At 50.6% G+C, this 27,212-nt stretch overlaps 1 protein-coding gene across 8 annotated transcripts in view; it reads left to right on the top strand.

Moving 5' to 3' along the window:
* Positions 1–27,212, top strand: part of TTC7B (tetratricopeptide repeat domain 7B) — a 240,460-nt gene that overhangs the window by 184,812 nt on the left and 28,436 nt on the right. For 3 of the 8 annotated variants that reach the window (XM_032621506.1, XM_032621510.1, XM_032621513.1), the window contains 3 exons: positions 3,100–3,150; positions 11,666–11,806; positions 23,862–24,064. In XM_032621506.1, the coding sequence (XP_032477397.1) occupies positions 3,100–3,150; positions 11,666–11,806; positions 23,862–24,064 (395 nt within the window). Of the gene's footprint in view, positions 1–3,099; positions 3,151–6,064; positions 6,311–11,665; positions 11,807–12,795; positions 13,508–18,274; positions 18,792–23,861; positions 24,065–24,230; positions 24,632–27,212 lie in introns of those variants that run through there. The other 5 variants (XM_032621508.1, XM_032621509.1, XM_032621511.1 and 2 more) reach the window with 5 other exon arrangements.

Genomic DNA, 27,212 nt, shown 5'->3' with positions numbered 1-27,212 from the left:
TTTCAAAGTGCCCGGCCAGTGGACCCAACCGTAGACCAGCTTAGCAAGCTTAGACTCCATTGTCACGATTCGGGGACCTGACCCATTGTTGCACCTCAGTTATCTGCACCTAGAAAGACCTTAGTTTTCAAGTAAACTTGATATAAGTGCTTCTCATAAAAAACAAATCAAGGAAAAGTCAAGTTCTAATCCTTTCCAATTGAAAAGCAGATAGTTTCTTTTCCTCCAGACTGTCCTGGGTATTCTAGGTTAAAGAGGTGTTATTTTCAATGGATCATACTGCTGAATCTGTGCCCAGGTAATCTGAGATGTTTTTATGCGTGGTGTTGTTGCAGAACAATTAAATAACCAGTGGAAAAAACAGCAATTTGTTTCCTTCGAAAGCACTTGTATTCTCTTGTCAAGTAGAGGAATGATTGTGTATTACATGACCTCATTTTCTTTGCAGCTTATGTGAGTATATTAAAAGCCAGCTTATTTTTTTCTTTGTGTTTCTAAAGTTTTTTGCCTTTATCCTTTTTTTTTTTTCTCTCTTCATGTTTTTTAGTGTCAGATTCCTCCTCCCTCCTCTTCTCTTTCAAGAACCGAATCTCCTCTCCACCTGTTTGTATCTTCTCATCTTCATTCTCATCCCAAACCCGATACCTTTGTGTGGCCCCCGGCAGCTCATTCAGTCAGTGACCCAGGTCCCCGCCAGGAACCCTCTCTGTGTAAACATGGTTTATGGTTTTTTTCCTTTCTTGTTAGATCTGCTTCATTTGCCTGATGTTTTATTTTCTGATAATCTTCCTAACTGATAAGCTGGATCGGAAACTCCATCAAATTTACCTGAGAGAAAATCTTGCTAGTTGAAAATCCAAAAACTGTGCGGGCAGAAGGAGACGTTGGTGCCCAAGTTCCAACCTCCCTTTTAAAAAGTAAAGGAAATCTGTTTAGAGCAGAATCAGTAGAAGCTTCGCTGGAGCATCGCTTCCAGTTCTTGGGGACTTCTGCTGCTTTCCGCTTTCCTGGAGTTGATATAAAATTCACACAGATCTCATTTTTTAAAAAGACAAATTAGAAACATTTTGCAAATAATAATTTACTCCTAATCATTTCTGGTTTTCAGTTTAGAAATTAATTCAACAAGTATATAGTAATCAAGGTAGTATGCTAAAGATATCAGTCATATGCCTTTTAAGTATGTGGTTCTCAAACCTTACTGTGCGTTAAAATCACCCAGAGAGCTTTGAAAACTGCAGATTCTCTGGGCCCTACCCCCGGAGTTTATGATTTCAGGAGGCCTGAGGTGGGTCCCCAAGAATCTTGATTTATAAAATACCTTCTTATGATCCCGGTGCCAGTGGGTTCTGTACTACATTTTGAAAAACAATGCTATAAATTGTTTTCTGTTTGCAAGGAAGGAAACGTAGGGCTTGTGTCATGAAAACTATGCAGGGAAATTGAACAGTATTTTAATCTAATCTTGATTTTAAATAATAGGGAAATTGAAGTCTGTTTTAGGGCGTTCAGGGACTTGTCAATGGAAAAAAAAAAAAAGATTCCTGTATTGAAATGAGACACTGGTTGATTAAAGCCTTAAATGGCACCTAAATATGGATCTCACCAGGAGAGCCACCCTTGTTTGTTCCACTAATTTATTTAATGTTCACTTTACCTGCAACACAGCCAGAAAATTTATCTCTATGTCCATGATTTAAAAGGGCTCATCTTTGTTCCAAACACTCAGTTATAGCTAACAAAAGCTCATAAGGGGAGCTGCTTGCCAGAAAGAAACTACTTTTCCTAATGCGCTTATCTATTCTGATGGTAACCTGCTGTGTTACACACACACACACACACACACACACAGTCTGGCAGAAAGGAGACTATGATCTAAAATAAATAATTCAAACCAAGAAACACTCTGACCTTACTTATCTGCATATTAAGTGTTCTGACTCAGCCTCAACGGCAATCCCAGTTTTATGAAATGGAATATGAAGATAAAATTTACAAACTGCTTATGTTGTTTTTAATCCACTTCTTAAAATAGATATTTTCCCTTTAATATGATGCCTACGGGCAATTGCCAACTTTTTTTTTTTTCTGCTTTGGTTTTTCCAGAAAAAATTGTTTATTACATTGACTTTTGCCCAGTTTTCTGGGGTCTTAAAATGGGAATCTTACTGTTCTAGAATAATGTTAGATGTTCCCACTGCCCCATCCTTTCTCGTTTGCCACAGTGAACCCACCTACCTCCACACCCTGCCAGTAGTTATCTTGTTGCATCCCAAGGAGCCCTGTGTCCCTTTAAACCTCTGAAGATTGAAGTCCAGGCTCTTCTGGAGGGGGCACCTTATATCAGATTAATTAGCAAATTGTTAGGGCGATGAGCACCCACTGGGCTTTCTGCTGAACGTAGTATGTACCAAGCAGTGCTCAGTTGTTTATTCTCTGTGAAGCTCTGAGTCATTCTTCCATCCTTAGGGAGTGCATAGCCAGTAACCAGGTGTTTTAAGTAAGACTGGTTCCCCTCCCCCCACCCCATAAATACAAACATTTAGTTAGAGAAGGGAAAACATAACATACATTGCTAGTAAGTGTAGAATTTCTTGATTAAAATTATAATGAATTTGAATCCCAACTCTTTCCCTTAGGACAGATAGCCAAGACCTGAAGTTTTATGGATTTCTCCCTCCAATCCTTTACTTCACAGGATTGAAAGCTAGCCCAGCCCTACAAACGGTTGGAATCATGATTAGGGTTAACGTGTGGAAAGATCTGAAAACTGCTCGTTTGATTATTTTTCCCTTCCCTTTGGAATTTCCTGCCCTGGAAACAAAACACATTACACGAATTGGTCAGCTTTCGTGTGCTCAGTGAACATTTGAACGTGGAGGGGAATGCCCAGTTGGCCTGTCTTTGCTTTAAAAAAAAAGAAAAAAAATCATTGTTAGTGGAAAAACATATGTCACTGTTGAATTGTAATCTGATTCCAGATGGCAAGACTTACAGTTGGAAGGTTATTAGAACTCCATTTGCTTTTTTAGCCTTAATTTTTGATTTTTCAAATGTTGTTTCTTGGTTTTAATTTTTGGTTTGATTTGTTGTTCCAAGGCAACTCTCCAGAAGTATACTTTCATGGTTTTCCCTCCCTTTTTTCAGTTAGTAAGTAGTTTACCAATCTATCTGTTAACCTTTTCTGAGGGTCTCCAGAATCGCGCTGACCCCACCATGCAGTGTGTGTTGTGGCCGTTGATCAGGAATGTTGAGATGGCTTGGACCTGAAGCTTGCCCACCCGCCCCCCCCCCCCCCCCCCCCCCCCCCCCCCCCCCCCCCCCCGCTGGGGCCCAGCTCTCCCAGGCCCTCTAATGCTTTCTGCAGCTCGGGTGTAAACACTGAGGAGGCAGCACTTGTCTGGGAAGGACTGAAGGACTACAGAAGAAGGCATTGCAGGAAGAATGCCCAAGTAGGGGCGTTGCAGTGGCTTGGTCAGCAACCCCACGGGGGCTGATCAAAAGTGTGAGACGTCCAGCCTCCCCAGTGTGGGTCATCTGTAAAATCTGGGGTAGAGGGAACTAGTTGAATCTTAAAATTCCTTTCCAGTTCAACCACTATTGCTCATAGAAAACAATTCTAATAATTCGTTTTCCTAAAATAAGCTAATCAGACATCATAAAACTTAAACTACTTCTACCAGAATTTAAAGCAGACTAAGCAATTCCCTTTAAATATGTTAAAGTGAGGCTTGACATATTTATACAAGGGACTTAACTACTTCCATAAAAACAGCTCCAGTCTCTCGAGGGTCAGGAAACCTGGGTTCGGGGGCCAGTTCTGCAGAGGAATCCAGGCAACTCATTTAACCTTCCTGGCCTTAGCATCCTCGTCTGTAAAGGTCTTAGTTGACTAATTATTCTGTTCACACACACCTTTGGGGTTTGCCGGTAGCTGATCCTGATTTCAAGCCTCGGCCAGGTGCCTTTCTCCCCAAGTTGCAGCCCGGACTCTCTGTGGCCTCCAGAGGGCAGTGACCGGCCAGGTGGGGAGAGCCGGACTGGAACGCAGCCGCCAGGACCCCCCACCCCCACCCCCCACCGCCACGCTGCCCTCACTCCTGAGACCTGAGGATCCCAGGTGCCCGCAGCAGTGAGCGCCCCAGCAGTCATCATTCTGGAGAGAAGTGTGGGTTGAGGTTTTATTCTTCTCTCCAAGAACGTGCTGACTCTGGGTGCTCAGCTTCATTTTTCGTATCACCGATTCTGGTGAAACCGCGGCTCTCCTTAGGAACCAGGACAAGAGAATAGACATTAACGAGAAAACATACCTCTCAAACGAAGTAAGGTGAGAAATAAAGCAAGGTAGTAGTTTTGTCTCCTTCCACTGTGGCTGGCGTTGTATTATTGACTTCGCATTTTTCTAACATTCAGAAACATCTGTCATGATCAGGAAGTGACTAGTCAGGTGGTGAATTTCACCCTCTGCTACTGCTTAATAGAATAAAGTCATTTTTGTCACCTATATGTGACAAAAAATCACGCTAGTGATGACCCCACTGCTTTCGAGGAGTGGCAGTTTAAAACATTCAGCCCTAATGATTCAAGTATAAACCTTTTCTTGCCATTTTAATTAAATTAAAATTAATTCTCCTTAAGTAGTTCTGGGGTGTCTTTCTTTAAACAAGGTCGGATGGAATTTTAGGAGATGGGCAAGTCAATAATAAATGACACTCGGGGAGCGGTTGAGCGTGTGACCAGCAATTAGACTACGGCCTGAGCCAGGGAGGCTTCTCCCGTCAGCTGCATCAGAGACAAAAAGCCTTTCCCAGGCGGAAGGAGACTTCATTTCAGAGACACGGCCTCATGGCTGTGCACGGGGGAGGGCTTGAGGAGGTGGGTAGCCTCTGCCCTGTGCAGTCCTCCGGAAGGTGCTGTCTCCCGGCTCACCCTCACAGTGGGCCCCCCTCCCTGCATGTGCGCCGCTTAGCTCCGGCAGCCCCCAGCAGCAGCACGCAGGCCAGCCCCGCATGGCCGCTGGTGACCACATACCCCTGCCTTCGGGGGATCCTTCCCTAAAGCTTTCCCTGGAAAGGACTTTCCCCTTTCAAGAGAAGGCACATCCCGTCAGGTTTCAACTGTGCTTGATGTTCTGTTAAAGTCATTTGGAAATTGTGATCTCGTCTTGGGACCGTGGGTTGGCTCTCCAGATTTCCTTGGCTATCTTAACCTCCTTTTTCACTCAGTGAACAAAGGAAAGTATCTACTAGAATGACCCCCCAGAGCTATTTATCAGCGGACCCACAACCAAGAGGCCCCGTAGTCGGTGGGAGTTGGATAGACCCAGCAGTGGCCCCTAAATCCGCCCCAGCCCCGCGGCCCCATCACGTGGGTGGACATTGCTGTGAAGAGGGCAGGGGGCAGCCCTCGAGGATCAGAACGTGGAAGGGGGATCTCTGACAGCGTGCTGTAAAAGAGCCCACCACCCCAGATCAGCCTCCTCGAGAGGCAGGACCGCCTCCAGCAAAGATAGGAATTGTCCTCCCCCGGGGTTGGCAGGGTGGGGAGTAGAGGAAAATGGCTCATGTTTTTAAGGTACAGAGAAAAATATGCCTAATTTGAGTGCTGAAGTGAGAGCGGACGCTCGCATCTCTCCTCCCGCCTCAGAAAAGAAGAGACAGTCATCACTGTCTCCTCGGGTCCAAGGACGTTCGGGTTCTTAGAGCACAGGGGCCAGGTGTGAGGTCACTGGGCTGCCAGCAGTCCGCAGTGTTGCACTGATTTATGCGCAAGCCCTATCTTGAGAAACAGGCATCCTTTCCCTGTTAAAAACGAAGAATTTTAAGCAAAGCTCTGTGGCAGAATGCTTAGTCATTCAGATCGTTGTTCCGTTTGCAGGGTCTTTAAGGAGGGGAGCTCCTTCTTTTCTTTAATTCTTTCATTGTTTCGGGGGCACAGCTCCTAAGAACCGGAAGCTGAATAGACTCTACTGACAGATACTATTGAATCACTTCAGGACTGAGGGAAAATAAGTACAGAGGTTTATTAGCGGTGGGTAATTTCTGCACGCTCGGTTTCTTTTCAGAAAAACGTGGGGAGGGCAAGTATCTGCTGCGGCGGCATCAGGCAGAAAGAATGTGGGCGACAAGCAGAGAGATGGAACTTGGGGCGCGGCCACGTGCTCTACATTGTCTCACGTTCATGCATAGAAGGCGTCCGAGTTAACTCTCCAGGGCCGGGAAGCAAAGAGCAGCCTGAATCCCGAGCAAACACCTGTGAGATGTGCCTACTGATGTCTCTTCGGTAGAGGATTTTTTTTTCGCACATCAAGCAACATAGCTGTCTGTTGTTCCTGGACCGTGTTGCTCACCAAGTCAGCAGGCAGCAGGGCTGCATCTGAGACCTGTTCATCTTCTACATGCTGTGAAGATATGAGGGGACAGGGAAGGTGGACATCCTTCAGACCATAGCAGCTTACATAATGCGACCAGAACAGCCAAAAGGGTAGCTAGAATACAAATACATGCCACGCACTCAGTGACCCTGCTTGTGAAAATACAGGTGACGGAACGTAACTAGGCCACATAATTTATTGAGCCCTTTGCTTCACAGAATTATTGGCTCTGAGATCCCTTTGAATGATGAGCCTTGGATATTGAAATAGGGTCCACGTGTGATTGCCACGTTTGAGGTCTGTGTGAAATTGACCGCAGGTGTAGTGTGCTTTGGAAAAGGATTTTGGAAAGGCTTCAGCTGCAACGGCAAGTTGACCTGGCTGTGCCCGGCATCCTGCTTGTGGCAGGGTTTCTCCACAGGCTTCAGCAAATGATAGGAATGTGGGACAGACATCCTCCAAGCTGAGCTTGGACTCAGCTTCCTGAGGTCAGGGGCCTGGGTTCCTGGCCCCTCAGCCCATGGGGAGATGACTCTCCACTGCAGCTCCTGGGGCCTCTCTTTCGCTGCCCCTGTCCCCCACCCCACCCAGACAGTGGTCCGGGGTGGGGGGGGGACTCAGATAAAGACCCCGGATGTAGGGATCAGAACAATTCTTCAAGTGGCATTTTGCCTATGTATCAGGTGTCCGAGATAACATTTCCTCTTGGGCCTCTAGGTGGGAGGAAATTCAGATCTCCTCAGCTCCGGGGCATCTTATGCCCCCTGGACCAATGGGGCAATCAGGTTACAGAGCCTAGGCCAGATTTTAGGGCATGCTCTCACCTGCCTGTGTCAGCTGTCGGTTCAGTTGGTTTTGCAGTAGCTTTTCAGAGCCACTGTGCCCTGTGACTGAGGGACTTGGTGGCTGCTCGGCTCTCAGGGTTACGACAGGGATAAGCGCTTCTCAAATTAACGTGATAAATAAGAGATGTACAGTGGCCGGACACATCTGCTGGCTTACCTGTCGAACCTGATTATTTGGAAGCTTGTTTCTCCAGAGTCTTGGATTTCAAATTAGAAATATGTCTTCTCTTCCTCCCTCTAATTCCTTTCTCAAGCCTCAATTTGTCCATTTCCCTTAGGGGAATAATCCTCTTAACCCCCATGCACGCTGTAGGAGTACATTTGCTTTGGTGAGAAAGAAAGGGGTTGCTGTAAAAATAGGTTGGTTAGAACTAGCATTTCTAGGTGTTCACCAACAGAAATCAAAATCTGTTTTGGCACTTACCATTTTCAATCCTATGAAACAGTTAAGTTACAGGTTGTTTTGATTATTTGTAATCAGATATATCCATTCTGATTCATAATGATGTTTATCCCTTTTTTCCTCCAAATTCTAACCCAGTGGAAGAATTTGATATACTATGCTATTGCCAGAAAGAGTAGACATTAACTAGTAAATAATTTTACCATTATCATAAGCCACCTACCATTATTAATGAGTACTGAATGCCCTAATATCCATCCCCAGTTCAGAACCTGAAGGGTCTCTGCCCCTGTGAGGTGTGTGTGAAAAGGGATCGACTAGGAAGGAAACAGTTATTTCTGGCGAACCTCAGCTGCCCTCCCTATTTAAGCGGGTTAGTTATGTTAGAGCTGGGAAGCCCCTAGGTGAGTACAGCGTTAATCCAGCTGCGCACCACTGTGCTTCTTAGTCCGGGTTGTTGGAAGTGAGCACAGCCATGCTGAGAAGCCCCTTGAGACAGGGAAGGTTCTGGCCTCTGAGCCATTAGGGAAGGACAGTAGGGCACCCAGACGCGCTTCCCCAAAGAGGGGCCCCTCTTCTAAGTTTCACACAGTGACGTGTGTATTGACAGCACTCGTTCTTCCATTCATTCATTCACCATTCACTCATCCTGCAAGCACTCACCAAGTACATTGCGTGGGCCTGGCGTCGTTAGCCCCTGAAAATACCTAAATGGAGGGCATGTTCCTGTCTTCCAGAACCACCCAGTCTCGGAGGAGAGACAGTTACATCAACTTTTAACATAAAACAGTGTGGTCTGTACAGTGATAACCATACCCACAGCGGGAGATGGGGCACTGAGGACCCGAGGCGTAACTTTTCACATGAGGGTGGTAGGGAGAAGAAACAGAAGGCTCACAGCAGCCTTCCTGGTGGAGGTGGCATCAGGGCTGGATTCAGAGGCTAGATTTGGAGTTAGGATAGTGTTTGAGTCCTGGTTTTGCCACCTGCTGGCTGTACGACTTTGGGTAAGATACTCACTAAAATCTCAATTTTGTCATCTAAACAATGCAGGTAACAGTGTTACCTGCCTCAAAGAATTGTTTAAAGATTAAGTGAAATAATATATGTAAAGTGCAAATCAGAGTGCCTGAAACAGGCCACGTTCACTAAAGCCGATAATCACCACTGCTGGCATCATCATCATTTATCAGACCTTATTCACAGTGAAACATTGATCTTAATAATAAATTAAAATGTATTATTTTACAGGTTATTATGTGAAGCATTAATTAACCTAGTTGTATATAGATACCACAAAGAGAAGGAACTTGGACATTAGTTCTGATGAGTGCATTTGTGAACCAAACAGTTAATCCAAAATCAGCCCCTCCAAAAGTCACAAGTCCTTGTAGCAAAGGCGCCTGAGAACCTGGTAGAAAATGTGTAGGATTTTTCCAGAGCGGTAGTTTATTATTGTTCTTTTGAAAAATGAATTAATAACTAAATATTTTGAGCATTTCTCAGTTTCGACTTCTCATGTGTCAATATCAATAGATATAACCCATGTAAACAAGATCTCTTGAGGGGGTCTCAATAAATTTGCAGACTCCTAAGGGATTCTGAGACCAAGAGGATTATGAGAACCTCCATCCTAAAGGACAAGATCTTCCCGGTACTCTTTCCCCAGACTGTTGGGCTGCAGGGAAGCAGGACAGCTCAGGCTGGCTGGCCTGTGTAGAGGACGCCTGCAGGCTTTTCTTGACCACATGTCAGTTAATAACACCTGCTTCCTCTCTCCCCAGGTCAGGGGCCTCAGCCTTAGCTGCACATTGGAACCACCTGGGCTATTAACAGATAGATGCCTGGTCCCACCCCTAGGGTCCATGATTCGGTGGGTCTGGGCTGTAGCTGTGGCATATGATTTTTTTAAATCCCTAAGTGATTTTGATGTGAAGTCAAAGTTGAGAACCACTGTTGAAGGTAGTCAGTGAGGAGGTGAGTCGGCTTGATAATGTCAGAATGTGGCAACATCAACCTTATTTATTTACTAATAGTTGCTGTTGAAAGTCTCAGGGAAACTACATCAAATCCTTGTGATCAAAGTTAAAGCATTGATTTTTCCATAAAAAGGTTCAAAACAAAACAAGACCAAAAAAATCAACAGCAGTTTAATCATTTTGCTGTTTGGGTTTTTTTTAGGGAGTCCCACACACTTTGTCTAAGCAAGGTCAGTTCTTAGCTGAACTTCATCAGTTCTCCTGCATCATAATGATATCGATCAGTGTCTCTGAACTGGGCCTCAAGATCCTCCTTGCATGGCAGCGCTCACTCTGGAGGACTCACTGGTCCTTCTCCAGAGGCGCCCTCCTCATACTTTTCCCCGTGGCCGCTGTGTGTGGATTATCCACAGACGCTGGATTCCCCGTCTGGTTCCCATCCACCTCCTGCATTTCGCCTCCACCAACCCCACCCCACTGAAGGATTTGAGTGTATTTAGAAAAATCCATGTTTCCTTTGTGTTGGAATATGGATGGCCAGTCTACTGCTCCAGGTAGTCTTAAAAATGAATAAATTAATTTTTATTAAAAAAATTTTTTTTCAGATCAGTTAATTTCCAGATTTTGTCTTCATGAAATACAATCATATAGTCTGAAAATAATAACTTTATGCTTTCCTCTTTTCAAATCTTTCACGTCTTATTCACTGTCTAGAACTTTCAGAAGCTTTCTCCTTAAATATTCATGAAAATAGGAGACATTCTTATGTCCTTTGTGACTTTAATGAGACGATCTCTAATGTTTAACTGTGAGAATAACAGTTGCTGGCTCTTTGTGCCATACTGAGATTATACTTTCCCATTTCTAGATTAATATTTTTCTATCATAAAAAGGACCAACTTGGTGCATCTCAAAGCCCCAACAGAAATTATTTTTATGCTCACAATCTCATTTTACCCAGAGTGAAATTTATTTGAGTAGTCAGCATTTATCTCTCTATATTATCACCATTTGCAACCTCACGATAAGTTGATAGTTACCACTGAAGGCGCTGGAATGTTTATCTCCGTATTACACTTTACGATGCGTTATAAGTTAGGAATGTTTCCAGTGAATATAAATATCACCGGTTTTAAATTTGAAATAACCGAGACTCCCGCTCTCAGCTCTGAAACCATTCCTCCAAGAGCGGATGTTGGAAAGAAGTGGGGAAAGAGCCCCTGTTTGGGGACGTGGCCTCCGATCGCCAGGACCTCCCGAGGGTCAGCGTGGAGAGGAGTGTGTCATTTGACTCATCGGACTTCTGAATAGAAGCCCTTTGGCCAGTGAATGTGCTCCGCCTGCCGCCTCCCCCAGTTCAAAGGACAGTAGCTTCTACAGAAGAGTGAGACGGGTGCAGCTCCTGAGCTCCGGGCCACTGTGCTGTAACCTGTCCTCGGCGAGTCTAGTATTAGCCTTAGTGATAGACACCTGCTTAGGCAGCAGGCAAATTGTGCTTTGTCTACAGTTTTTAAGGCATGTCCTAGAATATGGTTCCAGATCCCTCAAAGGCCAGGGGATGAAACGGGCGGTTGCTGGGTTTGTCTTGAGAATGGCCTCCATCTATGCCAAATCCTGCCCCAGGAGGCAAGTGTGGTTCCTCCCCCTGCCCCCCAGGTAGTTTCTAGGTTCAGGCCCAGGCAGGGGTGCTTTGTCACCTCCCTTCGTAGTACTTCACGTCTGCGAAGTTTCAGCAGCGTGTCACAGCCTCGTGGCTAGCTGTGCCCCTCCTGCCCCGACACTCAGCCTGCGCTCGACTCAGCTCCCGGACGGAGCATCTGCATAGCGTGTGCTCTGTCCTGACTAAAAGACGAACTAAAGCAACGGACAGAAACTAAGGTGCCAGGCCATAGTGACTGTATGGACAGTAAGGACCGTAAACCTCAGAAACATCGTGAGGGAGGGGTGTGTGTACGTCTTGAACCCGTGCCTGTGTGTGAGGGGGACAGCTGGCTGTATGGGTCGGTGGCTGGCTCTGGGTCTGTCCTTCCACCTCTGATGCCATCTTCCCGAAACCCTCCCGCAGGCTCTGTCCACGCCACGTCGGTAGCAGCCTCCAGAGTGGAGCAGGCACTGTCGGAAGTGGCGTCGTCTCTGCAGAGCAGTGCCCCCAAGCAGGGCCCGCTACACCCCTGGATGACGCTGGCGCAGATCTGGCTCCACGCAGGTACCGCTCCGCCCCTCAACCCCATGCCCACCTGCCGCTCTGTCAGAGGGGAGCTTGCAGCCTGGGCTGCAGGGTTTATGCTGTCGCAGGGGCCAGAGATCTACACCCCAGACTTTCTTTGAGGGGGACAGCAGAGCGTGGTGTCCCAGACCTGACGGAGGTCTGGCAGTCCTGCAGCCTTGGAGTGGAGCCTCAGTCTGCTACTTACCAACAGCTGTGGGCGATAGCCTCCCCTCTCAGCCTCGGTTTCCTCATCTGTACGGTGGGGTCAATAGCATCATCTCTTAGGGTTGGTGAGCACAGTGCCTGGCACACCCTGGTGGTGAAGTCTAAGAGACCCTGGGAGAGGGGCCAGGTGTGCTGATGACACAGATGTCTTTATCTAAGCCGAGGGGGCGGGGGGGACAGCGTTTTGATGTCCGAGCTTTCCCTTCTGACGGCGCTCCTGGTAATCCTCAGAGAGCAAGGCAGGTACCGGCAGCTGCCGGACTGGAAACTAGCCCAGAAGGCAGGTGTGACTGCTCCTCCCCCAGTTTCACATGGCTGCTTCTGCATAGCTAGGGAATCGCCACAGTAAATCCAGCCTGCAGACACTTTAGCAATGGGAATCCCACCATACGGCGCAAATGGTGGCTCTTGATTTGCTTACATATTTATAGTTCCATAGGAAAGATAACTTCTGTTTCTCAAGTTTTACCCCTTGATCTGCAAGCCCTTCCCAGGCTCAACTCTCAGGGTGCACGGCAAAAGCCCAGGTCTGGCTGCAGAAGTGCTTATTACCCACCACTGGCCATCTGTTTACTCCTTTTTTGCCAAGGCTAATTGTATGATGTCCAACCTTGTTTGGAACCTTCGTGTAAGAAACACAATTGGATTTACCTAGGTTTGGCACGTCCCAGAGCCGAGCTCAGTCAGCCGCTCCCGTGTTGGCATCTTTCATTGAGCCAAAGCAACCACTGTAAATTAACAAATTATGTTCTTCTAAGCAGAAATACAGAAGAGGGATGATTCACGAGCGTGCTGACTGCTGTTCGTTCCTGTGCACGTGCTGGCCAGCGTTCAGCCTCTTGCTGGGTTCTAGACAGGCCGACTCAAGGGCCCGGGAACAGCAGTCATGCCTTCCTCTGCGGCTCTCTTGAAGAAAAGCTGGTCCCCAGTCTAGGACCTGGTGCCTGTCCTACTCAGTCACCCTCACGAGCAGTGACGGCAAAGAACAAAAAGAGAAGGGGTTCACTTTAGTGTCCAGGCCAGGTGAGACTGGCCGAACCTGCGGGGCTAGTAGAGGGGCAGAGTTGTCCTTCAAAATGGATATGAAGTTGAGTTTTTAAAGGGCCGATGTCTACGAAACCACAAGGGCAGAAGGTGATCCTTCTAGGCTGGAAGCAGCTCCCTTGACCTCCCAGGCATTGCTTCTCTTGCTTGTAGCTCGGAAAAGCTAATGACCTTGGTGAGGGTCACTGAGCCCCAGGACCGCTTTGCCTAGTGGCTTGCTGCCCCTCACTCAGTTATCCAGGCTTTGCTCCTCTTGACGTGACCCACCATGACTCTTGGGAGGAAATTTTGTAGCTGCTTCTTAGAACATTGAAGAACCCGGCAGCTAAGATTCCTTTTGGAGTTATCCTTGAAGTTTTATCAATCGTGTGACATCCCTTTCTCATTGCCATAGCCTATAGGACAGAATAAAGCTCTCACTGCTATTAATGCGTGTGGCTTTTAACGTTCTACGAGTTGGTGGAATTGAATTCTGGAGATGGGATATCATACTTGCCTTAAACTCCAGGCAGAATATAAATCCCGCTTATATAGTACGAATGAATGAAGCAAATTATAATCTTTATAGGATTGGTGCTATATTGACTCTTTCAAAGCACTGACTTTGAGTCAAGATTAGAATTGTATCGTATATTCAATATGGTCTTTGAAGAAGTAAACTCAGAAGGAGTTCATAAAAGAAGCTTCCACTGAACTGTAAGGTTTTACCGTAGGTGGTTTGAGCTTTACTGCTCTGGGTGGCAAACTAAAAGTGACTCACATTTTTTGACAACTTATGGAAACCAGGTAACATCTGCGTCCATCGTCAGCTCTAACAATACCGCCAGATTCTGTAAATGCCGCAAGCTTTGGAAGAAACTAGATCAAGGCCTCCCACCCAAGGCCATGGTGTTTCTGTGGCATTTGCGGGTCTCTTCTCTCCTGGTTGTTTTTGCTGGTGATCTGAGTGTAGTGGGAGCTTGTGGTGGAGGCCCGTGCTGGAGGTGGCCCCAGATTTGAGGCTGGCAGGTAAGGCCACTCTGAGACGACCTCAGATTTCCAGCCTATTATATGAGCAGGTCCCTGAGCCACTTGTGTGTCATCTGAGTGGCAAAGAGATCATGACTGGGACACCGGAGCCTCTGGCTGCTCTGTGAGGACATCAGCCACAGGCCCAGTGGGGAGCACAGACCCAGGAAGTCCAGGGACGCTTGGCCATCCGGGGTCCCTCCCGTCCTGTGTGGTGGGACCCATGCCCTGGGCGCCCCTTCCCGCTGTACCTCTTCCTCCTTCCTGGACACTTCTGACCCCAGGGCCTCAGGCTCCTCACAGGATACCTGGTGGCCAACTGGCATGGGTTGTACATGATTTGTTGCTTGGTTTTTTTGGACCCATGTGACAATTTTATTTAAATTATTTTTGAAAAAATAGTACACGCACATGATACACAGTTCAAAAGGCACAAGAGACGTGAAATGAGAGGCTTCCTGCCATCCCGAGTGTCAGTCACACTCCCCCACGGCAACCACCGTTAGTGTGTGCACACCTGCCGGGGTGTAACACTCACGGGAGACCATTGCCTGTCGGCACATCAGAGAGTAAATCCATTGTATGATTTTACCGTAATTTAACCAGTAGCCCACTGACTAACATTGAGATTATTTCTAGTGTTTTGCTGCTACAGACAATGCGTCAATGAGTAGCCGTCTCTAGATTGTTCTGTACCTGTAAGGTAAACTCCTAAAAGTGGAATTGATGGATCAAAGGGTGCATACTCTTTAATTCTGGTAAATTTTGTCACATTGCCTTCCACAGAATTGTGCCAGTTTGCATTCCAGTCAACAAGGTGAGAATGCCCATTTTCTCACATTCTTGATAACACAGCAAATGATCAGACTTCAAGATCTTTGCCAATCTGATAGGTGAAAATGGTATTTCAGTTGTCTGCTCATGGTTTCTGCCCATTTATCTTCTTAGATACTGAGCTTTTCTTTTTGAGTTGTAAGCACTTATCATGTGTCAAAGAGATTTGCCTTGTGCCATATGTGCTATAAGTATTTCCCTCCATTTTAATTTTGTTTGTGTTTTGGGGTTTTGTTGGGGGTTTTTTGCCAAATTTTTTTTTTTTTTTTTTACATTTATCAATCTTTTCCTTATACCATCTGGGTATCACATATTTAGAAAGCAACTACCCATTTTTATGGTCTCTTTTCCTGAAAGTTCCAAGTATCTTCTAGTGCCATTTGTATACACACCATCTTATAAAGAAGGTCCAAAGGGTTCTTTTCCTCTGTTATGCAGAAGGGAAACCCAGGCCAAATAGAAACCAGCACCTCTGTGGTCTCACTGGGCGGTAGTCAGGTGAGCTGAATTAGAGCGTTTGATGTTTGTTGCACCTTGAGACATATCTCCCTGGGAGTCATACACCGTTTTCTTTAGAATGCATACCTTATCACTGGCCTTTGGAAATTCATAAGTCATTCGGAGTTGAACCAGGGCCTTTCCCAAGCCAAGCAGCTTCTTGGTGTCCATCCTTCAATTTCCACTTCTGGGATGGCAGCTAAAAATGACTGCAGTAGGTGGATGATTTCTGCTTGTTACTTACTAATAATTATAGCTCTCACTTTGGCATCTCTCACCGTCGAAACCAACGGCTATTCTTAGATGTACAAGATCAGATTTTCGGATTTCTGCTGGGAATGTAAAGCTGTGATACTCTCACGAATTCCTTGGCCCTGGCTGGCCTGTCCCGTTTGCCCTTCCCCCTGCTAGGTTCCTCCCAGCCACCCGGAGGCTGCATCGGCAGGGTTGAAGGGTAATCCTGTGGCATGGCCACCATGACAAGATGAAGACAGCTCCCAGACAGGTGGCGTGAGGGTGACTGCACAGGGAGTGCTTGCAGGAGGGAACATGTGGTACCCAGGGGTCAAGCCTGACCTGACACGGTGCCAGTCTCTGTGGGTCAGCCCCGCCAGACCTGCCCCTTCTGCTGCCCTGGGAGGTTTTGATTCACGGTCTACAACCTGCAGGTAGCTGACCTTTACCAAGCACCGTGCATGTGTCAGACCTTATCCTAGGACTTTATGTGTCTTAACTTGTTTAGTCCTTGTAATAGCCATATAAGGTATAAATACCCTTTAATCACCCCATTTTACAGATGGAAAAACCAAGACACAGCTCTCACGTCACCTGCCTAAGGTTACATGACTAATAAGCGGAGAAACCAGAATCCAGACCCAACCGGTGTGGCCCCAGAGCCCCAGCCCCTACCCAGGGAGGGCACTCAGCTCTGGAGCACGCACCTGTGAGCATCTGTTTGCGTGCGTCGTCAGGGCGAGGCTCTGGGGCTCAGTGGTCAGCAGACGGACACGGGCTCTGCCTTCACGGAGTGTACAGATGTGAAACATAACAATTGCAGAAGCACTTCATTCCACGGTGCCGAGTACCCCAGAGCAGCAGTGTAGGCTCTGGGGGAACGGGGAACAGAGGTCCTCCCCAGCCAGGACCGGAGGAGGCCTGAGCACGTGGACAGGCCTGTGGGCCACGTGAGCCCTGAGGTTAGAGAAATGGCAGGGCCGCAGGGCATGAAGCCTAGAGAGGAAGAATCCGTGGCCGAGGCGAGGCCAGACGAGCCAGCGCCCTGGTGACCAGGTCAGGATCTCTTCCTAAAAGCACTGAAAAACTGTTGAAAGACGGCAAGCGGGGGGATGAAAGGATGAGAGGGAGGTTGCTACAAGATCACCCTGGAGGGATGCGGGGCACGGAACAGAGACGGTGCCGTGGGGAGGCAAGGTCAGGAACTTCGGTCTGTGTGACCACGGGGAACGGCCGGTCTGAGGGTGGAGAGAGGGGGATACCTGAGTTGCATTTTCGAGGCAGAACTGATAGGACTCGTTGATGGGTTAGACGTAGGGGTGAAGGAAAAGGAAGACTCCTGTGTTGGGAGCTGGAGCCAGCGGGTAACCGGTGATTCCTCTTCCTGCCATGCCACGGGCAGCCTGGGTGGTGGGAACCCATGGGTGGGGATATGGGGGGGGGGGCAAGAGCAACCAGAGCCCTGCTTGAACTTGGGAGCGTCGGGTGCCTGAGGACCCACAGTGAAGGTGTCAGGCAGGTGGCTGTATATTCGAGTCTACACTTGAGGTTTGGGCTAGAGACATCAAGTTGCGAGTGGGGATTTAAAGCCAAAGGATGTGACGAGAATGTCGATGGAGAAGGGAAAGGGCCAGGCCCCAGACCTGAGCCCTCAACATTCAAAATTTGGGGAGTAGAGGAAAAGCCAAAGCAGCAGATAGGAAGTGGTCAGCAAGGCGGAAGGGAACTGGGAGACGTGGCGGCCTGGCAGCCAAGGGGGGTTACGAAGGCGCCTGTGCGGAACCATCAAGGGCTTGGGTTCTGGACTCACGCTAGTTGAAATCCTGGTCCCACCACCCTAGTGCCCTCCTCTGCAAAATGACGACAGTTTGACAGTCACACAGATAATGCATGACAGTGTTCAACAGGTGGGGGTCAAACACCCCATAACTGTTAAAATAATGATTTCTTAATCGGCATTGGACCTTCATTTATTTTTAAAGGTTATAGTCCATTTATAGTTATTATAAAATATTCCCCACGTTGTATAATATATCCTTGCAGCTCATTTTATACCTAATAGTTCATACCTCTTAGTCCCCTACCCCTCCCTTGCCCCTGCCCCCTTCCCTCTCCCCATTGTAAAATAATGATTTTTAAGTGCGTGTGGCAGGTAGGAAATGCTGCGGAGGGCTTGAATAAGGTGGAGACAAAGACATTTGTCTCCCGGCAGACACGTGCGCCCAGCCCTGGCGCTGCCCTGCCCTCCGCGGCGGAGGCTGTCCCAGGACCAGCTTGCTAAGGTTGTTTCCCAAGTCTCCTCTCTCTAGGGAAGCAGGGTTTGGGGAAAGGGAAATGGTTTCGGGGGGTCGGCGAGTCTGCAGGCCTAACTCCCTGCTGCCTGCAAGACCGAGAGAAGCTGATGGCCCACGCGCCTTTTTCTGCATCCCTCTCTGCCAGACCTCTGGTGGAATGAAGGATCTGACGGCGCTCACACAGGTACAGCCCTCGGGCCGCCCCTCACGTACACGGCTCCTTTGTGTGAGTTTCACAGAAATGTCCCCTCTGGGTAGGCTAAGCCCCAGGGAGCAGGTGTGCCTTAGCTGAAGGCACCTTGGTGAGAAGAACTTCCTCGCTTTCCAGGGGCAGATGCAGCCCTACGCCGGGCTCACAGCTGGCCAGCGGGGTCCAGGCTGGTCAGCCCCACTCCGCCCAGCGCCTTTGCACGGCACACGACCCAAACAGCCCTGAGCCCAAGGCAGGCAATGGGAGCCGGTTCTCAGCCTTGCAGCCGACGTGAAGCAGGTGCTTGACAAGTGTCAGAAGAGTGAATGAACGAGTGAGGAAACTGGGCCCCGTGCGGGGCTGTGGGTGCGTCCCGCTCCAGGTCCCCCTATCGGGAGCCCCCTTCACCACTGAGGAGGAAAGAGACCCCGGGCCTTGGCACTATAGCTCAGCCCTTTTCAGATCCCATCTTTAGCTTGGTTTGGCCAACGATTTCGGAAAGCCCTCTGCGCGAGGCACAACGCACAGGGGAGCGGACTTGATCCCGGCCCTCCAGGGACGTGACCTCTATGGGATAACACAAGTCACGGGAGCACGGGGCAGCCTGGGGTGAGGGACTTCCCAGAGCACGCAGGGCGGTGGAGGGGTGACGCACCCAGGCCTGTCTGGGGAAGTCGTGTGCAGGGTGGGGTTTGGGGGGACGTCGTGTGCAGGGCGAGGTTTGCGGGAGCCCAGGGTGAGGAGTGATGGGTCTGCAACAGTACAGGGAAGGCACTTTGGGCAGAAGAAACAGCACAGCCAAGGTGTGGAGGTGAGACCGTGAATGGAGCACGGAGGGAGTGAAAAGGTAGCAGGGTCCTAGTTTAGAACGGGAAGCAAAAACATCTGGGTTACATTCACCTGCAGTTGGGAGCCATTGAGGGTTTGCAAGCGGGGGTGGGGTGGAGGGGTATTTCCAGCATTTTTCATAGTAACCTGGTAGCAAGGAGAAGGCAGGGGATTCCAGAGAGGACAGCCAGAGCTTAGTCCGAGCTTCAGAAAGGGGTAGAAAGTGTCCGTGACCCTGCGTGGCACCTTACCTTTGGTTAGAGGCTGTCAGCTGCCAGCGGCCAGGACAGACTCTTTCCCTGTGACCTCTTCAGAGAGTGACCCTTCAGAGCCCGCCCCGCAGCGGGCGCTCTGACACTGCGCTGAACTGTGCTCTTGTTAGGAGCCGATCAGCTTTACGTTCCCAGAGCCAGCTTCCCTCTCTGTTGCTGTTCCTTCGGTACAAGCTCTTATACCTCTTAATGAGCTCAAAAGGCCCTTTGTGGGTTTTTTTGTGTTTTTTTTTTTGTTTTCACTTGAATTTAGCCCTTGGTGAAGGGGTCAGGGGAGCACCACTTGCTGTGGCTTCTCTGGCCTTTGACTCCTCATCGACCTGGGCCACAGAGACGGTTGCCTTCCTCTGCCCCGCAAGCAGTGTCCATTAGTCTACAGTCTTTCCTTAAGTACCTACTAAGTGCTAGATCCTGCGCTAAGGGATGCAGAGGTGACGTGGCTGGAAGTTGCTCATAGTTTTAGTGGGAAAAGACAATACCGATCACATTTTTTGGAGGCTTTAGGGAAATAGTACACATCTGTTTATGTCCTGAGTTCTGAGCCAATTAAGAAAGAGACAGGGAGTGAGATGGAGATCACACTCCCAGCTTCGTGCCCAGGGAGGCTGAATAGGAGGATGCATCGTGACTCCTGGCCTCAGCTGGGCTCCCAGTGCATCACAGCTGATCGAATTCACCCGTCCCGAATTGCTGGCCTCGCTGTCGCAGGGGCAGAGCCCAGCATCATGCCCGCAGGAGCAAGCCGAGAATGCGGGCATTCAAGGCTCCAGGCTTCCACCCTCTTGGTTGAGACGCGGGCCAGCCTCAGGCCCCACCTGGCAGGTGAACAGGCCCAGAGAAGTTGATGGCCTTGCCCAAGGTCACACACAAGGCCTGGGTGCAGGGATCGAGCCCTCCGTGTTCCCCTGACACTGGCTGACCAACGGGGTACCCTAGCGTCCTGGTAGCAAGGAGAAGGAGGGCTTGAATGAGGTGGAGACAGTGCTACCTCAGAGACCCAGAGAGGGGGCCAAACCAAGAGGGGAGGCCAGCTGTCCACTCTTAAGATCTCTTTGGAGGAAAGAGGCTCCACTGGGGAGAAATGGTTTGAAAATCACCCCAGCCCGTCGCGCCTGTGTCCTTCTGTTTGATCTTAAAACGGAGGGATCAGCGAGCAGCACGGGCCGTGCACTCGCCTGCCCCTCTGCCTCGGGAGCGCAGGCCTCAGCAGTGACGTGAGCCTGCCCCTACAACTTGGACAGCACGGCAAAGAAGTCCTCGGGGGTCTGGATCCTCTCTCCCACCTTCTCAATCGTGACTCAGCTCAGCCCCCGTCGTCTGTTTCCTCATCACAAGGAGGGAGGAGAGGCACCAGACCTGTAGCCGAAGACACAGAACCAAGAAGACACTCGGTCCCGTGTTTGTTTTCACAGGGACCCACACAGAACAGGGTGTCATCTACATTGTTGTGTTGGTGTTCAAGGCTCCCCCCACTGCTGCAACATACACCTTGATTCTTGTTATAAAAACTCTGGGGACTTCCCTGGTGGTCCAGTGGCTGGGAGTCCGCCTTCCAATGCAGGGGAGGCGGGTTCGATCCCTGGTCAGGGAACTGGGATTTCACATGCTGCGGGACAGCTAGGCCCGCACGCCACAACTAGAGAGGAGCCCCCGTGCTGCAATGAAGAGCCTGCGTGCCGCAACTAAGCCCCGAAGCAGCCAAAAAACAAATAAATGAAAATAAAATAAAATAAAATTTAAAAATCAAAAGCAAAACAAAGCTCTGGAATCATTTAGTCCCCGCTCTCCCAAGTTGGCCTTTATTCCGGAGCGATCTAGATGGGAGGGGCCTGTGGTGTCTCACCCACCCACAGGCAGCCCTGGGACCTTGGAAATGAACACGAACTCACCCCCAAAGGGAAGCAAGTCAGGAGGCAGCATACAGAGGGAGGAACATTCTGTATTGCTGCCCCCGCAGCCACCAGGCTCCGGAACCTGAAACTGCGAGATACACCCCGGACTCTTCTGGCGGGAGCTTGGAGAGAGTCGTGTTACTGGAAGACAGCGGGCAGCCCCGCGTGTCTATCTCCCAGGAGGGCAGGTTTTGCAGAGGCCCAGGTGGAAGGACAGACGCGTGTGGTCTTTGTTCCTACAGAGGCCCCGTGTGTAGTAGGTGCTCAGTAAGTACCTCAAGAGAGGAGTCTCGGAGGACGTGAGGCAGGCAGTGCCGGGCCGGCCACACTTAGAGCTCAGTTGTATGTGAGTGTCCAAGTTTCCAGGTCTGAGAGGCTGGGCCTCTCCCCGCAGGTCCCCGGGCCAGCCCATCACCTCTGCTCCCTGTTGAGGGGGATTGACGGCCAGAAGCACAGATGGGGTGCAGGGCGGGTCTGTGCCTCCCCCGGGCTTGCTCATGGCCTGAGGAGTCAGTCACTGGTGTGACTATGGTCACCAGGGAAGTGAGGTGCTTAGGAGAGGGCCATGCAGTGGCATCGACACTGACCACACCCTGTCCAGAATTTCCAGTCTCCGCGCCTGAAGCTGGAGGTGGGGAGATAGAAGGGTGGATGTCAACAGAACGTGCTGTCCGGGGGCATAGCCAGGACCCCTCACAAAATGTCTCTAGGGACACAGCCATCAGAGGGATACCCAGGCTGGGCTCCCCTTCCAGCTGGGGGGGTGGGACGGGGTCAGAGGTAGCTTCCGGGGGTGGTGGCCGTTGAGCTGGGCTTTAAAGGGGGTACAGGAGTGACACCATCGGGGCAGAGGCAAGAGAATAAACAAAAGCCCAGGGAAACAGCGGCGGCTTAACACGGCAGAGCCCGGGGGTGTAGGAAGCAGTAGGAACACAGGTTAGTAGGGGTGGTAGAGACAGTCACCAAGGGCTCCGGATGCCAGGCAAAGGGGTCTGGATGTTATCTGGAGGCAGGGGAGACACTGTTCTCTGTAGGGAGCTGAGAGCACAGCCACAAAGCCACGCCTGCCTATACCTTGCCCCGGGACCTCGGACAAATTGCTCAGCCTGTCTGTGCCGCAGGTTCCTCGTCTGTATAATGCGGATAAAATAATAGCACCTAGTGGATCACGGTGCAGATAGAAGCAGAAGTGAGAGCACTTCTTTGCACAAAGCACGTTTGATGATTATTAGCTACTGTTACCGTTCATTCATTCGCAGCCATTTCCTGCACTCTGACTGCCAGGCGCTCGTCCAGTCGCTGGGGACGCAGCAGTGAATAGTGTGAAGCTGGTGGCTTATGTTCTAGAGGGGCCCCGCAGACAGTGAGTGAGACAAACAAGGTGAGCCTCGTATTGGCCGGAAGAGAAAGCAGGGAAAGGAACTGGGTCGTGCTGGGTCAGGACGGGGTAGGGGGAGCAGCAGTTTTAGGTGGGATGGTCAGCAGAAGCCTCCCAGAGGCCATTCCGGGGAAGACTGAAGGGGGTGAGGGGTGCACAGGAACGGAAGGAGCGCTTTTCAGCAGGGTGGTGACCCCACCGGAGCTTTGCCTGGGGAGGCTGGTCTGTCAGTGGCTGCGCGGGACAGAGGGGCTGGAGGAGAGACGGGAGGGGCGTGAGGAAAAATGTCGACATTTTCTATTTCTTTGTATTGTGCTCTTCTAGCATTCCTATTCTCGTGTGCCTTCCGTTAGACACGTGTGCGTATACACGTAACTTGGAGATATGGGCACAAAACATCCTTCTCTGCTAGGAGTGGAGGCCAGCAGTCAGGGCAGGAGCGGGCGAGGAAGGGGCTGCCCTGGGGCTGGGAGGAGGGGTCCGTGGGCCCGGAGCACAGCGGCCACCTGAGCGGGGCTCAGGTGTGGCCGAGGAGGGAGAGGAGTCTTCCCACATCCAGGCAACGCAGGCCCTACATTGGAGAGGCGGTGGGGCCGTGACCTCAGGGCCCTAAGGAAATAAGGGATATGAGCGGACCTGGGGATGGCTAGGGGCATGGCACGTGCATGATGGAAGCCAGGGCTGCAGAACAATTAGGGACCCTCCACGTAGGCGTGGGAGACTTGAGACCTGAGATTGGAGGAGAGCTCATTTTCCTGCTTTTTGGAAAGCGATGGCTCGTCAGTGTTATAGAGTTACTAGTCCCCCCGGTGCAGTGGCTTTCCCTGGTCGGTCCAGGGCAGGGTCTGATGGAGCAGTGATTTTATGTCGTGCCCATAGCAGCCACCGCCTGCTGGCCTTGTCACACTTCCTGGCATCAGGGGAACCAGCCCAAGAGCAGAGCCGTTGCCCTATGAGGGGCTTTGCCCCTCTGGTTTGCCTGTCCTTGGGTTCATCCAGCCCTTCTTCTGCGGTTGTCAGAGCTGAGGGCAGGTGTCCCTGGTGGGCCCTGAGGATGCGTGACCTCCGAAGGGGGTGCAGGGCCCAGGCAGGCCTCATTCCCGTCTCATCGGTGGTGACAAGTGTCCCCTCCAAGGCCGCACGGCCTTGACTCGAGTGCCTGTGAACAGTGGGCGGGAAGGACTGTCAGCCCGCGGCTGTTTCCACTTGGGGTTGGGGGCTAGGCTGGCTGGCTGGGCCTTGCGTATTCCAGGTGGGCCCCTGCCAGACTCCCATGGTGGAGGGGAGGCGATGTCCCAGGGCCTCTGAAGGGCAGTGGCCCAGGACAGCATCTACCTGTGCTCTCCTCCTCACAGCTGAAGTCTACATCGGCATTGGGAAGCCGGCAGAAGCCACAGCCTGTACCCAAGAAGCTGCCAACCTCTTCCCGATGTCCCACAACGTCCTGTACATGCGAGGCCAGGTTGCCGAGCTCCGAGGAAACATCGAGGAGGCCCGGCGGTGGTACGAAGAGGCCTTATCCATAAGCCCCACCCACGTGAAAAGCATGCAGCGGCTGGTGAGTCTGAGCGCTGGCGGGGCCTCCGGCCCTGGGCCAGGGGTCCCCCAGGAAGCGGCACAGAGTTCTTGACCCTCAAACCCTGTTCCCGTTCCAAAGGCCAGATGCACTTGGCCTGCCAGGCTGTCAAGGTGCATAAAGCCAGCGAGCCCCGTTCCTGTTGTAGTTTACGCAAATGGAGCTCATAGGAATCGGCAGCGCACAGCCTCAGCGACCCTACCTGGGGGTCCTGACCGGTGTGAGAGGAGAGTTTTGAGTCAGCGGTCTCCAGCCAGCAGTCCAAGCCACCTTGTGGCTCTGGGTTTAATAAAGACATATTTGTGGCCCTGGGCACTGTCCTTGTCATCTTGGTCTCCGAGCTGCTTATAGCAGCCACCTTGGGGGTGTCCGCACCTTGGGGAGCCTTCAGTACAGAAGTCAGAGCACTTTACCTCCTGGGGGGCTCTCTTACCTTGAGGGAGCCGAGACCCCAGCCTGTCTCCGAGGCCACTGGCTAGTGGGAGCATCCTGTCAGAGGACGGGGGCAGCCCTGCTGCGCCCAGAGGACCCAGGTAAGTCACCGCAGCATCCACACTGCATACGGGTGTGGTGGCTCTGAAGCCGCACATGCCCCTCCTCTGGCTGCCTGGCCAGGAGCCCGGGGCTGCCGCACTGCTCCCCTCCCTTCCTTGCCTGGGAGTTGGCCACCCGACCACCTCGGTTTCAGTTGGGGGGGTCAGTTAGACCACTCACACGTGGGGCACAGCGGCTACACAGGAGCCGTCCGTCTGCTGTCCCCTTCCTGCGAGAGTCTGGATGGAGACTTGGAGATGAACCGGGTCCAGGGAGCGGGTGAAAAGCTGCTTTCTCTGGGCCTGTCGGCCAGACTTAGCTTCTGAATTTGTATTTCCTTCTTAGCGGTAGGACATCTCTGATTTCATGAGCCACGGGAAGGGAAAAGCCCATAATGCAGCCAAGGTGTCCTTCAGGTGGGCAGCCCTCGGGAGCCCAGCGTGTATGATCAAGGGGGTGTGACGTGGAGGAACGGGCATCGGACAAGGTGTCCAGGGACAGAATTCCGGCCCTGCCGTGTCACTCGCTCGCTCTCTGACTTTGGGGAAAGCCCATAAGCTCTCCACACTCGGTATCCTTGCTGTAAAATGAAAATATTCAACTAGATAGGCTGTGAGTTTCTGTCCAGTGCTAAGAGGATACGGTTTTGTAACCAATAAGTAAAATGTTCTCTAGAGGGTCCCAAAGGCTTTGTTCTCTCACCATTGCTCACAGTGACATCGCAAAATGTAGACGGAGCTGAGCAGTAACTAGTGGTTTTCAGCAGAAGAGGGCCCAGGTGCCCAGCATTAGGAACCATGGGAAACGTATGCTTCTGAGCCAGATCTGGGTTCAAACTCAGCCCTGTCCCTGCCCCTGGGACACCTTGGGCTAGTCACTTAACCTCTAAGAGCCTCGGTGTTTCTGTGCATTGAGCTGTTCCTTACCCAGTTCATTTGTGAGAACAACATGAAATGGTTTACATAACGAGGACAGCAGAGCTCCTGGCACCTAGTAGGTGCTCATTAAATAGAAAACTGAAGACAATCATTTTCAGTTTTAAAAATAAATCAGACCTTGTAATAATTACAATCATTTAATTTTCAACTTCCCTTTATGAGCATTTTGTAGTTCAATACAGCTTTATAAATAATTTTACGTATCATCCAAACATTGGTTTGTTTGGTTAAAAATATTCCATGGCTTTTCATTTTTGTCTCACTATTGTAAGAGGAATCTGTAAAGAGCTTTTGAGATCTCCCTGCTTTTGCTGAAGTATCACAGAAGAGGTATAATCAACACCGAGTACCCAGCCTTTTTATTAAAAAGAGGCAGCGTGTTTGTACCCCGGGGCCTATGAATTATTCAGAGAAGTATTTCTTGTTCGTCCCCAAGGGGAACACATGAGACAAAAGATCAAATAGGAAAATCGCACCGGGAAAGTTTTCTGTTTCACCTTTGGAGCTTGTCAAGACACCTGAGCTCCCTGCCAAATGCCAGACGCTTTCCTTTCTGAAAGGAGCAGCAGTGGGCCCAGCGGAGGAGAGCTGGTGAGCGAGGGCCGGGTGATGGACGGGCCTTGCCTGTTGGATCCAGGGCAACAACCGAGCCTCCTCTGGCCTGGAGACATTAGCTGCCTTGGAGGTCTCAACAGGAGAAAATTGCGATAATAATAAACTCTTAAGACTTCTCCACACATCCTGATACATTCAAAAACTATCCAGACCGGAGGCAGATTGAGTCCGACAGGCCTACAAATTTGAGGAGTTCAGATTCTCGTGGTCCGAAACTGCCCAGTGACTGTGATTGTTGTGGGTCCCAAAGGGTGTCTTGGCCAGTTCCTTCTTGGTGACCTCGTAAATGATGCACGCTGGCCTGCGTCCTCCCAGCCACAGCCACAGCTGGCGGGAGCCCCGCTGCAGCCAAGGTCAGCTTCCCCTCCCACCGGTGCTGCCGACTCTCCTGGTGCCCATGGAGGGGCAGCCCCTGGAACCCAGGCGCCCAGCCCTGAAACATCACAACCCTCTCTTTCCTGCCTCCCACCCCAGCTGCACAGGAAAGCTCTGTTTCTTTGGCTCACCCTCTTGGTGCATAAAGAGGCATAATCTTAGCCCCAGACACAAATGAAGCACAGGAAGGGAAACCTCTTATTGAGTCACAGAAGGTCCTGCCTCTACCCTCGTGGCAGCCAGACTGCTTTGCAAGCCCCTAAGTGAAGACGAATTGTCAGCAGGGAGATCAGAGGCCGCCTTTTTACCAGGTGACGTCCAAGGGAAGAGTCGGGGGCTCTAGACTTACGGGGCAGAGGAGGCGGAAACAGATGTGAGCGTTGGCACCTGCCTGGCTCTCAGGAGTGGGGTGCGCAAGTGACAGGGTGGGCCAAGGAGGCCTGGCTGCAAGGCCACGGCGAGGGTCAGAGGTGAGACTAGAAGGAGTTTGAAGGACCTGAGCGCAGCAGCAAGCACCACTCCAAAGAACCAGCCAAGGGGCTTCCAAGGGAAGGAACCGACTGCAGGCAGATTGCAGGTCATGGAAAAAGCCCAGAGGATGGAAGGTGCGTCTGCGTCAGCCCTGATGCTCAGAGAGGAAGGAGAGGGGCCAAGGGGCAGTCGGAGGG

Source organism: Phocoena sinus, chromosome 2 (assembly GCF_008692025.1).
Source record: "Phocoena sinus isolate mPhoSin1 chromosome 2, mPhoSin1.pri, whole genome shotgun sequence".
NCBI lineage: Eukaryota > Metazoa > Chordata > Mammalia > Artiodactyla > Phocoenidae > Phocoena > Phocoena sinus.
The sequence above is the reverse complement of the archived record's forward strand: the minus strand, read 5'-3'. Positions and strand labels throughout refer to the sequence as shown.